Here is a 17,668-nt window from a genome sequence, read left to right as displayed (position 1 = left end):
GAATCTTTTCAGAAGAAGAAAAAGTGCCTTATCGAGAAGGAAACTTACTAAAATGTTGAAATGAGAACGAAGCTAATACACGAAGTTGAACTGTATCTTTTCAAAATTCATCGTATTGTTATTTGCTTTGAAATGAGCAATTTACGTATTCATGGGATGGTAACGCACTGCGGGGGAGTTAAGTTTGTGTAAGTAAGTGTGTATAGAATAGCGTGTAGAATAACTTAGCGATTGAAAACGAATGGAACGGCACGACGACGAAAGTGGAATGCAAAAAGGAGAAGGAAGGGAGATAGTGGTCATGCTCTCCCTTCTTGTCTCTCTTTCTCTCTCCCTTTAAAGTCAGAGGAGAGTTGTTGGTCTTGATGATGCTTCCTTCTTTTATTTTTTAGTTTAGTTCAGCTCAGACATTTAGCTATAGGCCAGAAAGTCTTAAACGATACAGTGGACTCGTGCGCTTAACTGCGGCATGAAAGTCTCTACGGAACAAGTATGACTTCAGGAATAAAGTGCCTCAATATTTTCGTTTGTGTTGCTTTAATAATAATCTTCAATTTTCCGAGAATAACAATCAGCTCATATTGGAAAAGTGACGAGGATGATGATAATACACAATGTCCAAAAGTAAAAGCAATCAGGGACTTTGATGTTTCCGAGGTCAGATTTTATTTTCATACTCTTTCATTTTATTATTTTTTAAAAGTAATAATAATATAAAGAATAATAACAAGAACTATTGTAATGAAATAATAATAATTGAAATTCTCTGGAACAATTAAAATTTCCATAAAATTTAATTTATTTAAATTACATTTTTGTTTCTAAAAATTATCTTTTTCTATAATTGATCTTCTCTTGATTTTTTCCATAAGAATATTTTGCTCAATATAAAATTTTCATTTAAAATAATTTATTTATTAGAACTATCATGAAATTATAATTTATAAATAATTTTACTTAAAAATTCAAAAAGTAATTTAATTTTATAAGAGTTGCGACTAAAATTTTTATAAATAATTAACAGTCAGGGTTGCTACGCAACCTGGAAATGTCAGAGAATTTTATATACCTTGAAAAAACCTGGAAAAGTCAGGGAATTTTGATTTAATTAAAAATTTTAAAAAACCTAGATTTAAAAAAAATTTTAATAACTAAAATTCTTTTGAAATTAGTTAAATTTTCTAGTATAATATATATAATTGATTATTAAAAATAATGAATTTATAGAAGAATTTTAGACTAAAACAAATTTAATTTTGAATCAATTAAAAATGATTGCAAAAATTCTTATCACAAAATTCAATTATTTTCTAAAATTATTTTAATAAAATTCTTGGCCCCGGACAGCAAGTATGCCCGGAAACTCTTAATTTCTAATATAATAATGTTAATAATTTATGTTTTATAAAAATTTTTCAAAAAAAAAAAATTAAATTATTTACAAAAATTATAATAAAATTCGTTGCAAGAATTCAATTATTTTCATAAATAATAAAATTCTTCACAGAGTTTCAATTATTTTTTAATAAATTTTTATTATTATTATTTTTAATTAAGTTTATGCGAAATAAATTATAAATGATACTTAATATAATACAGATTAACTTTTATTTTTGAAATATTGACTCAGTTTTTTTATTTCTTATTTTCAAAAAACTTAAAAACCAAAAACCCCCACAGCACCGAAACTTTCCTAAAAATTTATTAAATATTTACTTGCAATATTCGGAATATTTAATTGCAATGTTTATTGAAAGTTGTGTACAGATTTAAATGTTCCGATTAAATAAATGTTTAGCGCGAAGCTTTCCTGAACATTTTTTCAATAAAATCTTCACATAATTATAATTATAATTATAACTATGCGAAAACTTAATTTCATGTTCAGAAAATGTTCAGGAAAGCTTCGCGCTAAACATTTATTTAATCGGGACATTTAAATCTTTACACAATTTTCACTAAAGTTTTCAGTTAAATATGACGAATATTGCAAGTAAATATTTAATAAATTTTTAGGAAAGTTTCGGTGCTGTGGGGGAAGCTTTAGTGTTCGGGGTTACCCCATTCTCCCATATTTAAAAATTTGTTGGAAAAATTGTTTAAATAAAAATGCAATTTTAAGAAACATTCAATATAATAAAATATTTATTTTTGTATTTAAATAATTGAATTCTCGTAGAATTTTCTAATAGATATTGATTTAAAAATGTGTTTCAGATAAAATTTTAGATTATAGTTGAATAGTGAAAGCGTGGATTTTTAGAAATAATTTAATTTTCAAAAAGTTTCAAATTAAAATCTTTGAAAATTGAGAAGGTCAATCAAATAACTCGATTTACGCTCGGCTGAAACGCTGAGAGAGAGAGGCCAGTCAGCCGGATCAAAAGTGAGAAAAATGAAATCTCAAAATTTTTGTTTTTAAAGAACGGTATCTTGTAGATCATAAAAAATACATATTTTTTCTCAATTAATTTTTTTTGTAAAGTTAATATTTCTCATATTCAAAAATAAAAAACCAAAAAATTTGTGTTTAGAAATTTAATTAAGTTTTAAATTAAAAAATTTTGACCTGGCTGACTGGCCTCTCAGCGTTTCAGCCGAGCGTATATCGAGTTATTTGATTGACCTCCTCAATTTGAAATTTTCATACTTTTAATTAAGAATCCTGTAGAACTAATTTTTTTCAAAAAGTTTAGTGTAATTTTTTTAATTGTTTGAAGTTTTTTATTTTTTAATATATTTAATTGAAGAATGTCAGAATAATCGAAATTTCGTAAAATTAAATTGTAAACAAAAGGATTTGAAAATCCTCAAAGAACTTTTTCAAAAATGATTGAAAAAAATTGATTTACAGAAGAATTTAAATTGAAAATTCTAGTAGTGAATAATCGAAATGATGAAAATAATTTTTGAAGAAGTTACAGTAACAAATTAGCAAGTTTTAATGATTATAAATTTAAAAGTACTGGAAAAAATTTAATTTTTAGAATTCAAAAGAAAATTCTGAATTTTGGTGTTTTTTTTGTTTTCCTCATAAACTATGAAAAATTACCACGAATTCTAATAGAAAACCATTAATTTTTTCTATTTTTGACAATAATTTCTTTTTTAATAAATTAATTCTTTAAGAACTCTCATAAAATTATTACTTATAAATTATTTAATGAATAATTTTATTTATATGTTTCAAGATTCATAGAATTTTAAAAGAGTTGCGTTTAAAATTTTCATGTAAATAAATGAACTTCACAAAGTTATAATTCGAAATTTTATAAAATTTTAATTTTGAATGAATTTAATTTTAGAAATTTTAATCAACTTAGATTTTTGAAAAATTTTAATAATTCAAATTTTGAAATTAGTTAAAATTTTTAATACATATTTAATTAATTATTAAAAATAATGGATTTGTAGAATAATTTTAGTTAAAACAGGGTGTCTAACGGTCAGGGAAGTCAGGGAATTTTTTTAATCAGGGAAAAGTCAGGGAAATTTCTAAAAATTAAAACAAAAATTAAAATTTTCTGTGAATAAAAAATTTTTTTATTCTAACAAAACTTAACAGATTTTTATTACCGTTTGTTTTATCATTAGATATTAATTTATTATTAAATATGTCAGTTACAATATTTTTGTCTCAAGAAAGCGCAGAAATAAAATTAGTAAAAAGTCAGGGAAAAAGTCAGGGAATTTTTTTCTCAATCCTTGTTAGACACCCTGTAAAAGCACTTTAAAAAATTCAATTTTAGAGAAATTAAAGACGATTGTAGGAGTTCAATTATTTTCAAAAGTAATAAAATTCTTGGCAAAAATTCAATTATGTTCAAAACTTTAAAAAAATTCTCATCTAAATTTTAATCATCATTGTAAATAATAAAATTCTCCTCTGAAAGTAATTTATGTTCTAAAATTTTAATAAAAATCTTGACAAAATTTCAATTATTTTCAAAACTTTTCTTCAATTTAATGACTTTCATTATCTACTATTTTAATAAAATTTTCCAAACAAATTCAATTATTTACAAAAAAAATTTAACTATAAATTCTACACAACATTTAATTATTTTTATAAATAATAAGAATTTTCGAGAAAGTCAATATTTTCCAAATTTTTTATAAATTTCTTCGCAATAATTCAATTATGTTAAAAAAATATAATTTTTTACAGGGATACAATTATTTTCATAAACAATATAACTCATCGCCGAATTTCAATTATTATATTTATTTAAGTATTGAAGTTACACTAACAATATTTTTATAATATAAAATAATCATTTTATCAAAGTCATTTTTAATTATTATAAGTTATGTTAAATTTCAAATAGGTTTGAATTTGAAATTTTTTTAAATTTTAAGTCCTAAGGAAAAATAATAATGATTAAATATTTATTTAAAAAAGAAGTTATTGATATTTTTAAGTAATTTTAAAATTAAAGAAATTTGTAAATGAATGTAATAGAATATTTTTTTGAGTATCTAATCATCTTTAAAGTAAATCAGAATATTTTTTAGTGTCGGAGAAAAAGTCAAAATTTTGTCAGGAAATCAGTAGCAATTTAATTACAAATTATTGAATTTTAAAAAGTTTAAAGTTTAACATTTTTGCTATAATTTTATGTCCTATGGAAAAATATATAATAATGTTCAATTATTCATCTAAAAAAAATATGACTGTTTGCATTTGAATTAGTAAATTTTGCCAATAAATTTGTAGAAATTATTATTTGTTAGTAATATTTACTAATTTAAATGCAAAAAATCAGTTAGTAATTAAAATTAGTAAATATTTTTACCAATTATTTAGAAAGAATTTTTTTTAAAGCGAATAAACCATAACATATTTATTACAATTTATAGTCCCCTCATTCTCTACAATCGAATCTGGCGTAATATTTAAGAGACATTTTCTTGTGGCTATAAATAATTAATATAGCCACTTACTATAAACTAAAAACTAAAAAATAATTTTTTTCAAAATACAAAAAAAACGAATGTTTGTCGAATTTAGTCGATAACTTCTTTGTACTTTTAATCAAACAAATATTTTTATACAGAATTGTTAACATAATTTTCGACTTATATTCCTGTTTTTTCCTTAATCCAATCACGAAAATAGAGAACGTCAGTGTAAACTCCAGGATATCCTTTCGTTCCACAATCGACACCCCATGAAACTACTCCAATTTCCACTTTGTCCGAATTAATAAGTGCACCACCAGAATCGCCCTAAAAATTATTAATTTTCTTCTTATTTTTAATTTTTTTTATTTATTTTTCTTTACATTTAATATAAAATAAAATTCTAAATATAATGTGAAATAATAATTATTATTAATAACTAATTATGTATATAGTATAATTTAATATAATGTAATAAATTTTCCATACTTGACACTTATCGCGAACATCTCTTCTTTTATTGACTCCATAACAAATTTCCCCTTCTCTTAGTTTCATTTGACCAAATGAATATATGTTTTGGCATTTTTTTAAATCAACTTTTGGTACAGAAACAGCACGCAACTTATCAGAGCCCGGTCCACCTGGCTGTTAATTATTCCGAATATAATTATTATTATTAATTTTTCAATATATATGCATCTGTCTTATATCGATTTTATTTTTCAACATAATCGCAATTTTTTAAAAGTGGTTTAAATTTTTTTCTTTATTGTTTTAAACTAAACAACTAAATTTTATTTTTTAATTAACAAGAGAATTGCAAATAATTTTTAATTTCTATAAATTCGCGAATTTTTTACTATAAATTAAAAAATTCTTCTTCAAAATTCAGTTATTTTCAAAAATTTAAATAAAATTCGTGTCAAAATTGCAATTATTTTCAAAAATTTTTCTCATTTCAATGATTTTTAATATCTACTATTCTAATAAAAATACCCAAAACAATTCTTAATTTTAAGAAACATTCAATTGTTCAATAAATAATTTATTTTTGTATTTAAATAATTGAATTCTCGTAGAATTTTCTAGTAAAACTTGATTTTAAAATAAATTTTTATTTAAAATTTTAAATAATACTTGAAAATCAAATTCCTTGAAAAATGTAACTATTCTAAAAAATTTTATTAAAATTCGTCAAAAGAATTCAATTATTTAAAAATTTGTTAATAAAATTCTTTATAAGAATTAAATTTAACGAAACATTTAATTATTTAATAAATAATTTACTTTTGTATTTAAATAATTAAATTCTCGTAGAATTTTCTAATAAAAATTGATTTGAAAATGAATTTTAGTTTAAATTTTAGATAATAATAGAATATAAAAATAATTTTGAAGAAGTTACAGTAACAATATTCTTATAATATAAAATAATGATTTTAACACTCGATCCTCTTTAATTATTATAAAACATGAAGAAATCGATCACTCCGAGTCGATGACTCAGAGTAATCGTTTTCTTTATATTTTATAGCATTATTTTTAAAGTTGATTAATTTCAAAAAGGTTTGAATTTGAAATTTTTAAAAATCTTAATTCCTATGGAAAAATAATAATAATAATTAAATATTTACAATATTTGAAAAAGAAATTATTGTTTTTGAATAATTTTACAATTAAAGATATTCGTAAATAAATTTAACAGAACATTTTTTTCAATACAGAAGAATTTAAAAAATTAATTAATAAAAAAAATTTTTTCTAAGAATTTAAAAAATTTCAGTTTCATTTTCAACTAAATTTTCTAATTCACAAATATAATTTATAAGCATTTTTTTCATTTATTTTTAAAAAACTTTGAATTTTATTAAAACAATTGATATTAAGAAATGGAATTGATGCAAATTATTTCCTTATGAAAATTGAGAAATTTCTAAAAAAATATTAAGAAACGGGACTATCTAATGTTTTTCTTCCCAAAAGAAAAAAATGAGTTTGTAAACAATATTGTTTTTAAGAAATAAAAATTATGCATAAAATGGGTGTATTTGTATTTGCATAATAACTTAGTTCAGTCAAACGAAAGTTATAGAAAAAAGCATATAACAAACAAAATGAGTATATTTTATATTTGTTAATCATAATCTTTTTTTAATTTTCTAATTTCTAATATTATTTTATTATAAATCATGAAAAAATACCTGTATATTTTCGATTTGTCAAGCAATATTTTTTAAAGGAAAAAAAGCAATAGCATACACAAAAATTAATTTCAAAGTGAGGACAGACAGAATGAAAGAATGAAATACGAAGATTATTATAGTTAATAAAAATTTTAAAAAAACATAATTTCTAACTTATTTTAATTGAATTTTTATTATTAATTCTTACTGAAGTGTATCCCCATCCGGTAACTGTGGCAGAATCTGTTTTCAATGCTTCACCTTTTTTCGGTAATTTAATTGGTTGAATTACGTTGCTATAAGTAAATGGTGGATTTACTTTAATTACAGCAATATCGGCTCCAATATTATTATTTGCTTTCAAACCTTTATAAAGATTATGTCGTATTACAGCAATCACTTTATGTATAGTTGAAGTTTTGTCTAATTTTTTTATATTAGAACTTCCAGCAATAACACTTGGTGAAATCAATATTTTTACTAAAAGAAATTTTTTACAGTAAAATAATTTTATATCTAAACAATAAATAATAATAATTTTTAACTAATTAGCTTAAAAAATTTTAATTCAAAAAAAATTTGTTATAGTTTTATTTTAATTTGTCTGAAAAATTACAATCTCAAAGATTTGGCGTAATTAAAAATTACATTAAATTTTGAAAAATCTTACTCATCAAGGCAATGTGCTGCTGTAAGTCCCCATTCTTTGCCAATAATTGAAGCGCCACAAGAATTTACCAAATTACTACCTTTTAAGGTACTTTGAAGACGAAGCTATAAAGTATTAAATATTATTTCACTTTTGTTGAAATAATTTTGAAATATATTTTTTTCATTTTTTTTTACATATTTTCCTCTTTTATTAACAAAAAAAAATTATAATCTTACCATATGTGGATATTTTTCAATTGTAGTTTCACTTCCTCCTATTATTCTATTTTGCGCTAATACCACTTCATAATTTACTGGAATTTTTTGTCAAACAAAAAAACTTTTAACAATTGCACTTGTATCAATATTATTTTATAAATTAATAAATAAAGACAATTTAAATATATATTCCAAACTTACAGCTGAAGAGGAAAATTGCGAAAAGACAATATATTTTTTTAAAAGAATAATTCATAGTTAATGAAATTCAATTAGCTTTTGTGTTCAATAATCAACTGGCGTTAATATTTAATGATAAATAGTTTTTATAATAATGTTCGGGAGCTAATGTCATCAACTAATTGTTATTTATTGTACAACTATGTGCAATTTTTTTATCATTTGGAAGGTCATAAACACTGAGTACAGTCACATTTATATATATATTTTTTTTTCAATGACGTACAAAGTCCTATATATACAATAGTAAATTTAACAAAATAAATAAATTCTTACTTTATATTGAAAATAAATTTGCTACATTTTATCAAGAATAATAATAATCTATATATATAAAATCAGACTTTTGTCTGTACATTGCTCAGAACTTTAAATTTCGCACATAATTATTCGTTTTAGGCATCAAGGATTCCAAATATACCAATAAAAAATTTCGTGTATGTATGTATGTATGTGTGTCGGTATGTCACAGAATCTTTGTTCGCGCATCACTTAAAAACGGCTGAACCATTTGAAACCAAATTTGGCAGAATGTTAGACCTTGGACCAAGGAAGGTTTATAAATTTACAGATTTGAAAAATATTAATTAGAACGGGAGATATTCAATTTTTTCGAAAAATTCAAAAACCAAAAATTTTCAAATTTTACATTTTTTTAAAAAATGCTTTCAAACTTTCTATAATTGAGTATAACATGTTATTTAGTCATATTTTAGAATAGTTTTGCCAAAAATAATGTCCTATAACTAAGATGTAAGTATAAAATTTTTTTTTTTTAAATTCAAAAAATCGAAATTTTTCAAATTTTATATTTTTTAATAAATTGCTTTTAAACTCTCTATAATTGAGTATTACATGTTATTTAGTCAAATTTTAGCATAATTTTTAAAAAAGTACTGTCCTATAACTAAGACGTAAGTATAAAAATGATTTCGAAAAATTCAAAAAATCGCTTATATTTTTTAATGGACTGCTTTTAAACTATCTATAATTAAGTATTACATGTTATTTAGTCACATTTTAGCATAATTTTGCAAAAAATAGTGTCCTAGATAACTAAGATTTAAGTATAAAAATGTATTAAAAAAATTTTAAAAATCGCAAATTTCCAAAATTTACATTTTTTAATGAATGGCTTTTAAACGCTCTATAGTTAAGTATTACATGTTATTTAGTCACATTTTAGCATAATTTTGCCTAAAAGAGTGTCCTATAACTAAGATTTAAGTATAAAAATGTTTTCAAACAATTTTAAAAATCACAAATTTTCAAAGTTTACATTTTGTAATGAATTGCTTTTACACAATGACTAAAATGTAAGTATAAAAATATTTTCGATATCAAAAAATCGAAAAAATTATAATTGTTATTAATTACTATCAAGCTTAATTCAGTAGTATTTTTGGGGTCTCTGATTAAGATTTTGTCATCAAAATAATGCAATTCATAATTATTCATCCAATTCATCCAATATTCTTTAATTGAAACTTAACTTCTAAAGATATTTTGAGCAATGTAAAGATAAAAGTTAAGCATGAGATATATGTTTGTTTAAAAAAATTCCTGGCGTTGTCCAAATTTTACCCGGTTTATATTTTTTTTAAACAAATTTAAATTTACTTGATTTTAAGTTTTATCCATAAATAAATCTGCAGATGGTAGAGTTGTGCAAAAAGCTCGATCGAGTATTTCAAGCTTTTCGTTTTTCTAGCAGAGCTGAGCAGAATCAATCCGAACTTGAACCAAATTCCATCCGACAGTATTAAACCTAAAATAATTTTGAGCACTTGAATTTTTCGAGCACTCAAATATTTTTGAGTAACTAAAACTCGAGCTCGACTATGCTATTCGAGCTTTTTGCACACCTCTAGCAGATGGCTACAAAAATTGACTTATTTTATGAAAATACTCTTTTTTAAGTAAATATGTTATATACCAGTACCAGTCTTTGACGGGTTTTAGTTTCTACTAAAATACATTTGACAGAGTGTCTACCAGTTGCGCTGGGAAACCGATAAATAGCCGGGAATTTAATTTGACCAGGAAAAACCGGGAATTTTCTCTCCAAATTAAAAAAGTTTTATTATATTAATTTGTTTTTAGAAACTGTTTTTTTCTCTAATTTTTATTGATGTAATATTTATGTAAACAGACCCAAGTAAAATTTAAGCCCTACTTTCAGCCTAAACATATAGATTTTATTTAGGTTTTAGCAGTCGTAAGGTAGGATCTAATTGTGACACAATTATTTCGAAATAGACTCTACTTTGACTCCAAAAGCTGGTGTAAATTTAGGATTAATTTTTAATACCTACATTAATTGTAGTACTACAAACGCATAAAGTACTACAAGTTGACAAATACTGTTCCTGAATAACAAATTTGATGGAAAACAGTCTGTCACTGATTAAATTAGTAATATTTTCCTAACGAAATAGTTAATGTTAACTTATTATTAGTTGTTCACAGTAAACTTTAATTTCCGGTAAACACCCTTTCAAATGTATTAGCAGAAACTAAAACCCGTCGAAGACGGGTCCAACAGCTAGTAATGATAATATTAATAATTATAATAATAATAAAAGTCAAAAGTTTATTGTTTTTATCAAATATTTACGAAATTTGTTTTTATAAATTATTTAAATAATTTATGAAATTATTTATTATTGACAAAGACAATAGACAAAGTAATCTACTGATAATAAGTCCAATTATTTTTTATAAACCGCAGGTAATTATTAAGATTATCTAAAAAGTTTGAAACTTGAAGAAAATGAAGTATATTAACAAAAAGCTTTTGAGACAAAGTAAATAAAAACGACGACTTGAAAAACTTTTGACTCCGATTATATCAAGTTATTTATGATTTTTGGCAGACTTATAATGAAACGTCATTAGGTATAGTTTTTACACATAAAAAATAAAAAACCTCATATAATTTCAAAGTTTATAATCAACGATTTAGAAAAGGAAATAAGTTTTTTTATTAACATTTCTGTATTAAAAAAATTTTTATAACATTTTCTTGAACAACAGTTTAAAATTTAAAAATTTAAAAATTTAAAAATTTTAAATTGTAAACGTAAAAAATGGTTTTTGTAGTTAAATTATTATTTGTAATTAAAATAAATAAAAAAAAATGTAAAAAAATGCCTTTTGCTTTCAATCGTTGATAATAAACGTTGTAAACTTCATCCACTTATCAATAGAAAATGTTTGTTTAATTTTATTTCTTTTTTTACAGTATAAATAAAAATAACTTTTAGAAAATAATTATTATACTATGAATATATATTTCTTTCTTATTTCGATAAAAATCTCTAAAAATTTGAATAAAATCTTCTCTATTTATTTTTTTCCTCCTTTTTCTTTCATTTAATTTTATTAAAAATCCGTGTTTGGAAAAATTAGAAATTTAAATATTTACAATTTTGACCACAGAGAAAGAGAGAAAAGAGGAATATAATTGCAAAGCGAGCGTATCTCCGAGCGGAATGCAATAAATCTGGAAGTAAAGTGTTGGGACTGCTTGGATTCGAAAACTTATAAATTTTAACGTGCCGGAAATTGTTCATTTTGCGTATATTTTATATTCTGGATTATTAGAAAAATAATATGAAAGATGTGCTGTTATATTTAATATGCAAACTAAATTTACTTTAATGATAACAGAGTATTTGAATTTATTATTTTTTGTTCCCAAAATGAAATTTTGAATTCTGTTTTAAAATGTTAAATAATGGTATTTTTTTTTAATTTCAGTTTTTGGGAATATGGTACGTGGTTGAATACTATGCAAGTTCTGAGGAAGCTCTTGCCTACAGGTGCATGAAGGCAGAACTTTCAGTGTCTTCTGAAAATGACGAAGTAACTATGAACTTTACCTACAGCTTCGTCGATGATCCAATTAATGAACAATTAATTGGGAACATCACCTGGAAAATTCCTTCACCAGATTTACCAGCTCACTGGGTTCATGCTGAAGAACCTTGTAAGAACTTTTTAATTAATCACTCCCAATATACGTATTAACATAATCGATTTCCTTTCATCAATCAATTTTGCAAAATTCATTCCTTTTCTTCATTCCTTACATTTTTTATATATTTATATTTTTTTAAAAAATAATTTCTAAAAGTTTCAAAATTTTTAATTTACGTTTTGATTTCTACATACTACAGTCTGTAATTTTCAAAAAATATCTACATAGAAGAAATATTTCTTTCATCAATAAGTTCAGAATTTTTTTAAGGTCATTTGTTTATTTTTTTAACTAATTTCAAATTATAATTTTTATATATAAAAAATAAAAATACAAAAAAAAATTAGGATAAAATTATGATTTGAAATTAGTAAGAAAAATAAACGAATGAATTTTCTTTAAAAAAAAATGAAAAATAATTGTATTTTTTTAGTATTTTTAGTCTAAAAACAGAGATTTTCTTTCAAAAAAATGCTATAAAAATTTTGAAAATGAATTTTTTTATTTGGAAATTTTTTTGTGGATTCAAAAACATATTTTCTACAAAATTACGTATGGATTTCAAAATCCACCAATTTTTAAGAAAATTCAAAAAGGGTCAAAATATTTTCTGACATATTTTATTTTATGACCATTGAATTCTTCACAAAAAATTACTTTAAAAATAATTTTGTTGAATATTTAAATTATTTCTTTAATATCAGTTAAAAATATAAGTGTGCCCTTTCCTTAACATAATTCAGAAATTTGTAACTATTGAATTTTTTAGAATTTTTTTTTTTTATTACAATTTCTATATTCCAGGCCTTAGATATTTCCTTTATTTTCAAAAAATGCAACTTTTTTCGACTTATTTTATAAAATTAAGACTTTTTGTTCCAAATATTACAACAAAATACATACCACATTCTTATATAGTATAAAGTGCAAATTTATTTCGATTTTTAAAGTGTAAAAAATAACTATAGACAAATCTTTTAAAAATTATTAAAATTTTTTTTTTTTAATATTTCTATAAAATTAAAAATAATAATTAAAATTAATAAAATAATTATAATAATTCGTTTTATAATGAATTTTATTACAATTTTTTAAAATCGACTTTTGAAGAATTTTAATTGCAAATTTTAAAAATAATGGAATTCTCAAAAATGTTAATGAAAATTCTTCAAGATTAAATTTAAAAATGAAAATGATTGGAAACTCACTTCTAAAAATTAATATATTAAAATAATTTTTAAAAAAGTAATTCTTAGAATTTTTTCATTACAATTTTTTAAAATTCAAAAATTTTTACTATTTTCAACTACATATGTTCGAAAATGCAAATATGTACATACAAACAATAATAACATTAAAACTTTTTTATAATTATTTTTAACATTTTGGAGAAAACAATTATATTCAAAATTTTTTATTAAAATTCTTCAGAAAAATTAATTAGTCTCTTTTAAATTATACAAAAATTCAAAATTATATTCGTTTACATTATAATATTTTTAAAAAACTAATTCTTGGAATTGTTTTATCATAATTTTCGAAGATTCAATAATCTTCGAACAATATAAATTAAAATTTTTTAAAATTTACTTTTTAGACTTATTAAAATTTCCAAGTAATCATATTAATATTTATAATTAAAATTCTTCAAAAATTTGATTATTTTTTTATATTTTTCAAAAATTCAATTATTTTTGAAAGGTTTTACCAAATTTCAATTATTTTTAAAATATTAGATTATTTGGAAATTTTTCGATTGGAATAATTTGAAAAACTATTATCTTTCAAAAATAATTTTAAAATATTTTTTAAAAATTTGTTATAAGAATTTTTTTATTATAATTTTTTGAAAATATTATATCTTAATAACTTTAAAAAACATAGACAGGTACAGTTACAATTATTATAAAAAATAGAATTTTTGTATTTAAATAATTGAATTCTCGAAGGACTTTCGGAAATTTTTTAGAAATAATTGATTTAGGAGTTGAAGTATAGTTAAAAATTTCAGGATATAATTGAATTTTGCAAGGGTTATAGTTGTAGTTTTTAGAAATTATTAAATTTCAGAAGGTTTTCAATTGAAATTTTTTAAATTTTATTTCTGATGAAAAAAATAATAAGTTTTCAAATATTTATTTAACAAAATTGAATAATTGAATTTACCATATTTTTTAAAATTTGAATAGTAGAATTAATATCAAAATAGTGCAATAATGTTGAATGATAGAAATCAAAATTCTGAATTTTTGATTTTTTTTTACATTTTCAAAACTGAAATATTCAAATAAAGAATTTTTTTCTAAAAATTCTGTATTAACGAGTTCTTGATATTTTTAATCTTTTGAAATGTTGAGAAAAAAATGAAAATTAATATTCCTGAGTATTAAAATAAGAATTTCGAAGATATTTTGAAACTTTCTAATAATTTAAAAGTAAATTTACAATGATGACTAACAATAATATTGCGTAGAAAAACCGTTTGACTGAATTGTTATTTTTTTCTTTATTTGTAATGCAGATGAAGGGGTCTATAACACCTACGTTTTAGACACGGACTACAAGTCGTGGGCGTTATTGATGCATTGTGCCGAGAAGAGTAAGAGTCCACGGTACTTATCTAGTTTTATTATGAGTCGAGAAGTCAGTGTTGGAGTCAACGTAATTTCATATTTGAAAGAAAAACTTCTCAGGTTGGTAAAAAATTATAATATATTACTTTAGAAAATAAATTATCTCTCCTTTTTGCAATTTTTAATTTCTAATTTTTGTATAGTTTATAATCTTCGTAAATTTCGATAATTTAAAATATAATTTCGTAAAAATTATATTTAGAAATTATATTTATATATAATTTTAATTATATTTAAAAATCATGTTTAGAAATAAATAAGTTCATAAATTAAAATCTCAATAATAATACATTTTTAACTATAAATTAAGAAATTATAAAAAAAAAAATTAAAAAATAAATCCTGACTCGGAGTGATCGATTTTTTTCATCATCTTAATAATTTGTCGATCGAGTGATAGCATCATTACTATATGTATATATAAATTAAGAATTTGACATAATTTTTATTGATTTATTTATTATATTTATATTTATTTCTTCTTTTTTTAAGGTACGATGTAAATATGGAATATTTGTTCACCATGGAGCAAAATAACTGCACAACAATAGAAACACAAGCGGATTTAATGGTACCACCACTGGAACCGAATATTCGACAAAAAATTGGAAACAGAAAACATCCACTGAAAAGAAAACATAAATAATCAAAACAAAATTTTAATTCTAATTTTACAAGAATTATCAACTTGTAATTATTATGAATTTTACTACAAAAAGGCTGTGTACTTGAAAATCGTTCTCGACAAAATTATTAACTTTGACCTTAATTGTATTTGTATAGAAAAAAAATATTAAGAGAGAACAGCAAATATTTTACGAAATTAAATACTATTCATTATTAGTTATTTAATAATTAATATTAACTCTATTTCTACAGTAATATTTAATCTGTTCTAAGATTAATTACGATTTGTATAAAAGGAAACCGAAATAAATGTAGAAATCTCTATTTTTTAAACAAGTTTCTGAATTCTTTTCGCAATTATTTTTCCTCAAAATCTTTTAATTATATCTTATATTATAAAAATTAGGAAAAAAAATCTGTTAGAAATTTACGCTCCAGATTTTCTAAAACAAATTTTCTAATTTTTTATGTATTTATTATATCAGCACCGAATTATGAAAATTCCTAATATGAAATTTTACACGCGAGATAGTGTTTTTTTTTCTACAATAAAATTTGATGCGAGAGCGCGAGGAAAAAGGGGAAATATGAGGATTTTTAAGGGACTTGAAGAGGAGAATCTATTATAGTATGTAAAAAGCATGATTTTTTAGATTTTGTGCCTAATAAATTCTGAACAGGGTCACACGTGTGTCATATTCTTAGTGTTGTGTGACGCTCAAACTGCTGATCCCATCAGGAAGGAAATTTTCTTAATTTTTCAATTTCTTTTTTTTTTCTTTTTTCTATTTCTTAATTTTAATTTTCGAATTTTTCACTTCATCGAATTATTTCCACAAATTTATTTTCTTTGTATTTTAAATTGGAAATATTTTATTAAATTGAATCTTTTTTTTCTTTTAATTTTGATTCTTTTTCTGAAATTGCTTTTTATCGGTTCAATTCGCTAAGAAAATAAAATTGTAATTAAATTTCCTTCTTCTTGGGAACAATGAGCTCAGTCTGACAAAAATAATGCTTTTGAAAAAGAAATAAATTACCAGACTTTACAGTTTCGTTGAATTTTCAAACCAAATGGAAATATTTAATTAATTTACTTTATGTTCCTTCTTTTTCTTTTCTTTTGGAAATTAGTTTCAAAAATCCGAAGTATTTATATTTCAAAATCAGCAGCGCATTTTCAGGCTATACTCTATACATACAAACTAATGTTCAAAATCACCTATAATTTGTAAATTTTAACCGAATTCAATTTTTCTTTTTGGAAAATGACAGACTATAAATTTGTAAGAATACTGTGCATTTTTTAAATTTTTATTTGTTTAAACAAATTATTATTATTATTGTTAATTACTAACTTTTTATATATTGTACATAGAGAGGTGTATTTTTCTCTAATTTTGCAATTTACCGGACCTTACATAAATTCCGGTGCAGATTTAAAACATAATTATTATTTTGGAAAGCAAAATTTAAACAAATTATTATTGTTAGTTACTAAACTATTTACAAAATAGTATACTAAAAAGATGCAGTTTTTTCTAATAATGCAAATTTACCAAACTGTTTTGAAATGCCGATGTACATTAAAACTAAAATTATAATTTAAACAAAAATAATAATAATAATTTGTTTAAATAATAATTGCACTTTCAATTTTAATCTGGGTAGGTCCATGCCTAAAAAATCAAATTTGACCCTTGTTCTTCAATTTTTATGAAACTTTGAGGAATTGTCACAGAACACATGCAAATGAAAAGTGTGAAAACATTTGTAGAAAATAGTTGAATTGAAATCATGAAAATAAAATTTTTGAGAAGCCACAGTAGCAATTTAATTACAAATTATTTATTGAATTTAAAAAATTTTAAAGTTTAAAATTTCCAATAATTTTATATCCCATGGAAAAATATTAATAATATTCAATTATTCATAAAAAAAATATTGATATTATTAAGAATAATTTTAAAATTAGAGATATTCACAAATAAATTTATTAGAAATAGATAATTTAATAATTTTTAGAGTGAATCAGAATATTCGTTATAAGTCAAGGAAAATTCAACATTCTGTCTCGAAATCAGGGAAGAACAAAATCAAATCGTGGCAACCCATAATAAAAATTTTTCTTTTTATTTTCCATTAATTGTGGAATAGATAAATTTTAAATTTAATGGAATTTTTTGTATTTTAAAGTAGAAGCGTTTCTCGTAGATTAAAATAATTTT

General features: G+C 22.0%; 2 protein-coding genes across 2 annotated transcripts; one reads left to right on the top strand and one right to left on the bottom strand.

Moving 5' to 3' along the window:
* The first annotated feature begins 365 nt into the window (after positions 1–365).
* On the top strand, positions 366–15,773 carry LOC122511545 (lopap). The gene is made up of 4 exons (XM_043626865.1): positions 366–657; positions 11,961–12,189; positions 14,702–14,873; positions 15,306–15,773. Exons 1-4 carry the CDS (start codon positions 493–495, stop codon positions 15,457–15,459), a joined length of 720 nt encoding a protein of 239 aa, XP_043482800.1. The 5' UTR covers positions 366–492; the 3' UTR covers positions 15,460–15,773.
* On the bottom strand, positions 4,849–8,233 carry LOC122511546 (trypsin-1-like). Its single transcript, XM_043626867.1, has 5 exons — positions 7,977–8,233; positions 7,759–7,848; positions 7,297–7,568; positions 5,392–5,550; positions 4,849–5,229 (listed from the first exon to the last, which is right to left on the bottom strand). Exons 2-5 carry the CDS (start codon positions 7,760–7,762, stop codon positions 5,080–5,082), a joined length of 585 nt encoding a protein of 194 aa, XP_043482802.1. The 5' UTR covers positions 7,763–7,848; positions 7,977–8,233; the 3' UTR covers positions 4,849–5,079.
* Positions 15,774–17,668: the final 1,895 nt, after the last annotated feature.

Source organism: Leptopilina heterotoma, unplaced genomic scaffold (genome assembly GCF_015476425.1).
Source record: "Leptopilina heterotoma isolate Lh14 unplaced genomic scaffold, ASM1547642v1 Lhet_87, whole genome shotgun sequence".
NCBI lineage: Eukaryota > Metazoa > Arthropoda > Insecta > Hymenoptera > Figitidae > Leptopilina > Leptopilina heterotoma.
The sequence above is the reverse complement of the archived record's forward strand: the minus strand, read 5'-3'. Positions and strand labels throughout refer to the sequence as shown.

What these genes read in the sequence shown, in the direction of transcription:
- LOC122511545 (XM_043626865.1), top strand. Translation starts at nt 493, where the DNA reads ATGACTTCAGGAATAAAGTGCCTCAATATTTTCGTTTGTGTTGCTTTA. An exon ending in GGGACTTTGATGTTTCCGAG is followed by an intron (nt 658 to 11,960) that starts GTCAGATTTTAT and finishes TTTTAATTTCAG; the next exon opens with TTTTTGGGAATATGGTACGT. An exon ending in GGTTCATGCTGAAGAACCTT is followed by an intron (nt 12,190 to 14,701) that starts GTAAGAACTTTT and finishes TTTGTAATGCAG; the next exon opens with ATGAAGGGGTCTATAACACC.
- LOC122511546 (XM_043626867.1), bottom strand. An exon ending in CCGGATGGGGATACACTTCA is followed by an intron (nt 5,551 to 7,296) that starts GTAAGAATTAAT and finishes AATAATTAACAG; the next exon opens with CCAGGTGGACCGGGCTCTGA. An exon ending in ATGTTCGCGATAAGTGTCAA is followed by an intron (nt 5,230 to 5,391) that starts GTATGGAAAATT and finishes AATAATTTTTAG; the next exon opens with GGCGATTCTGGTGGTGCACT.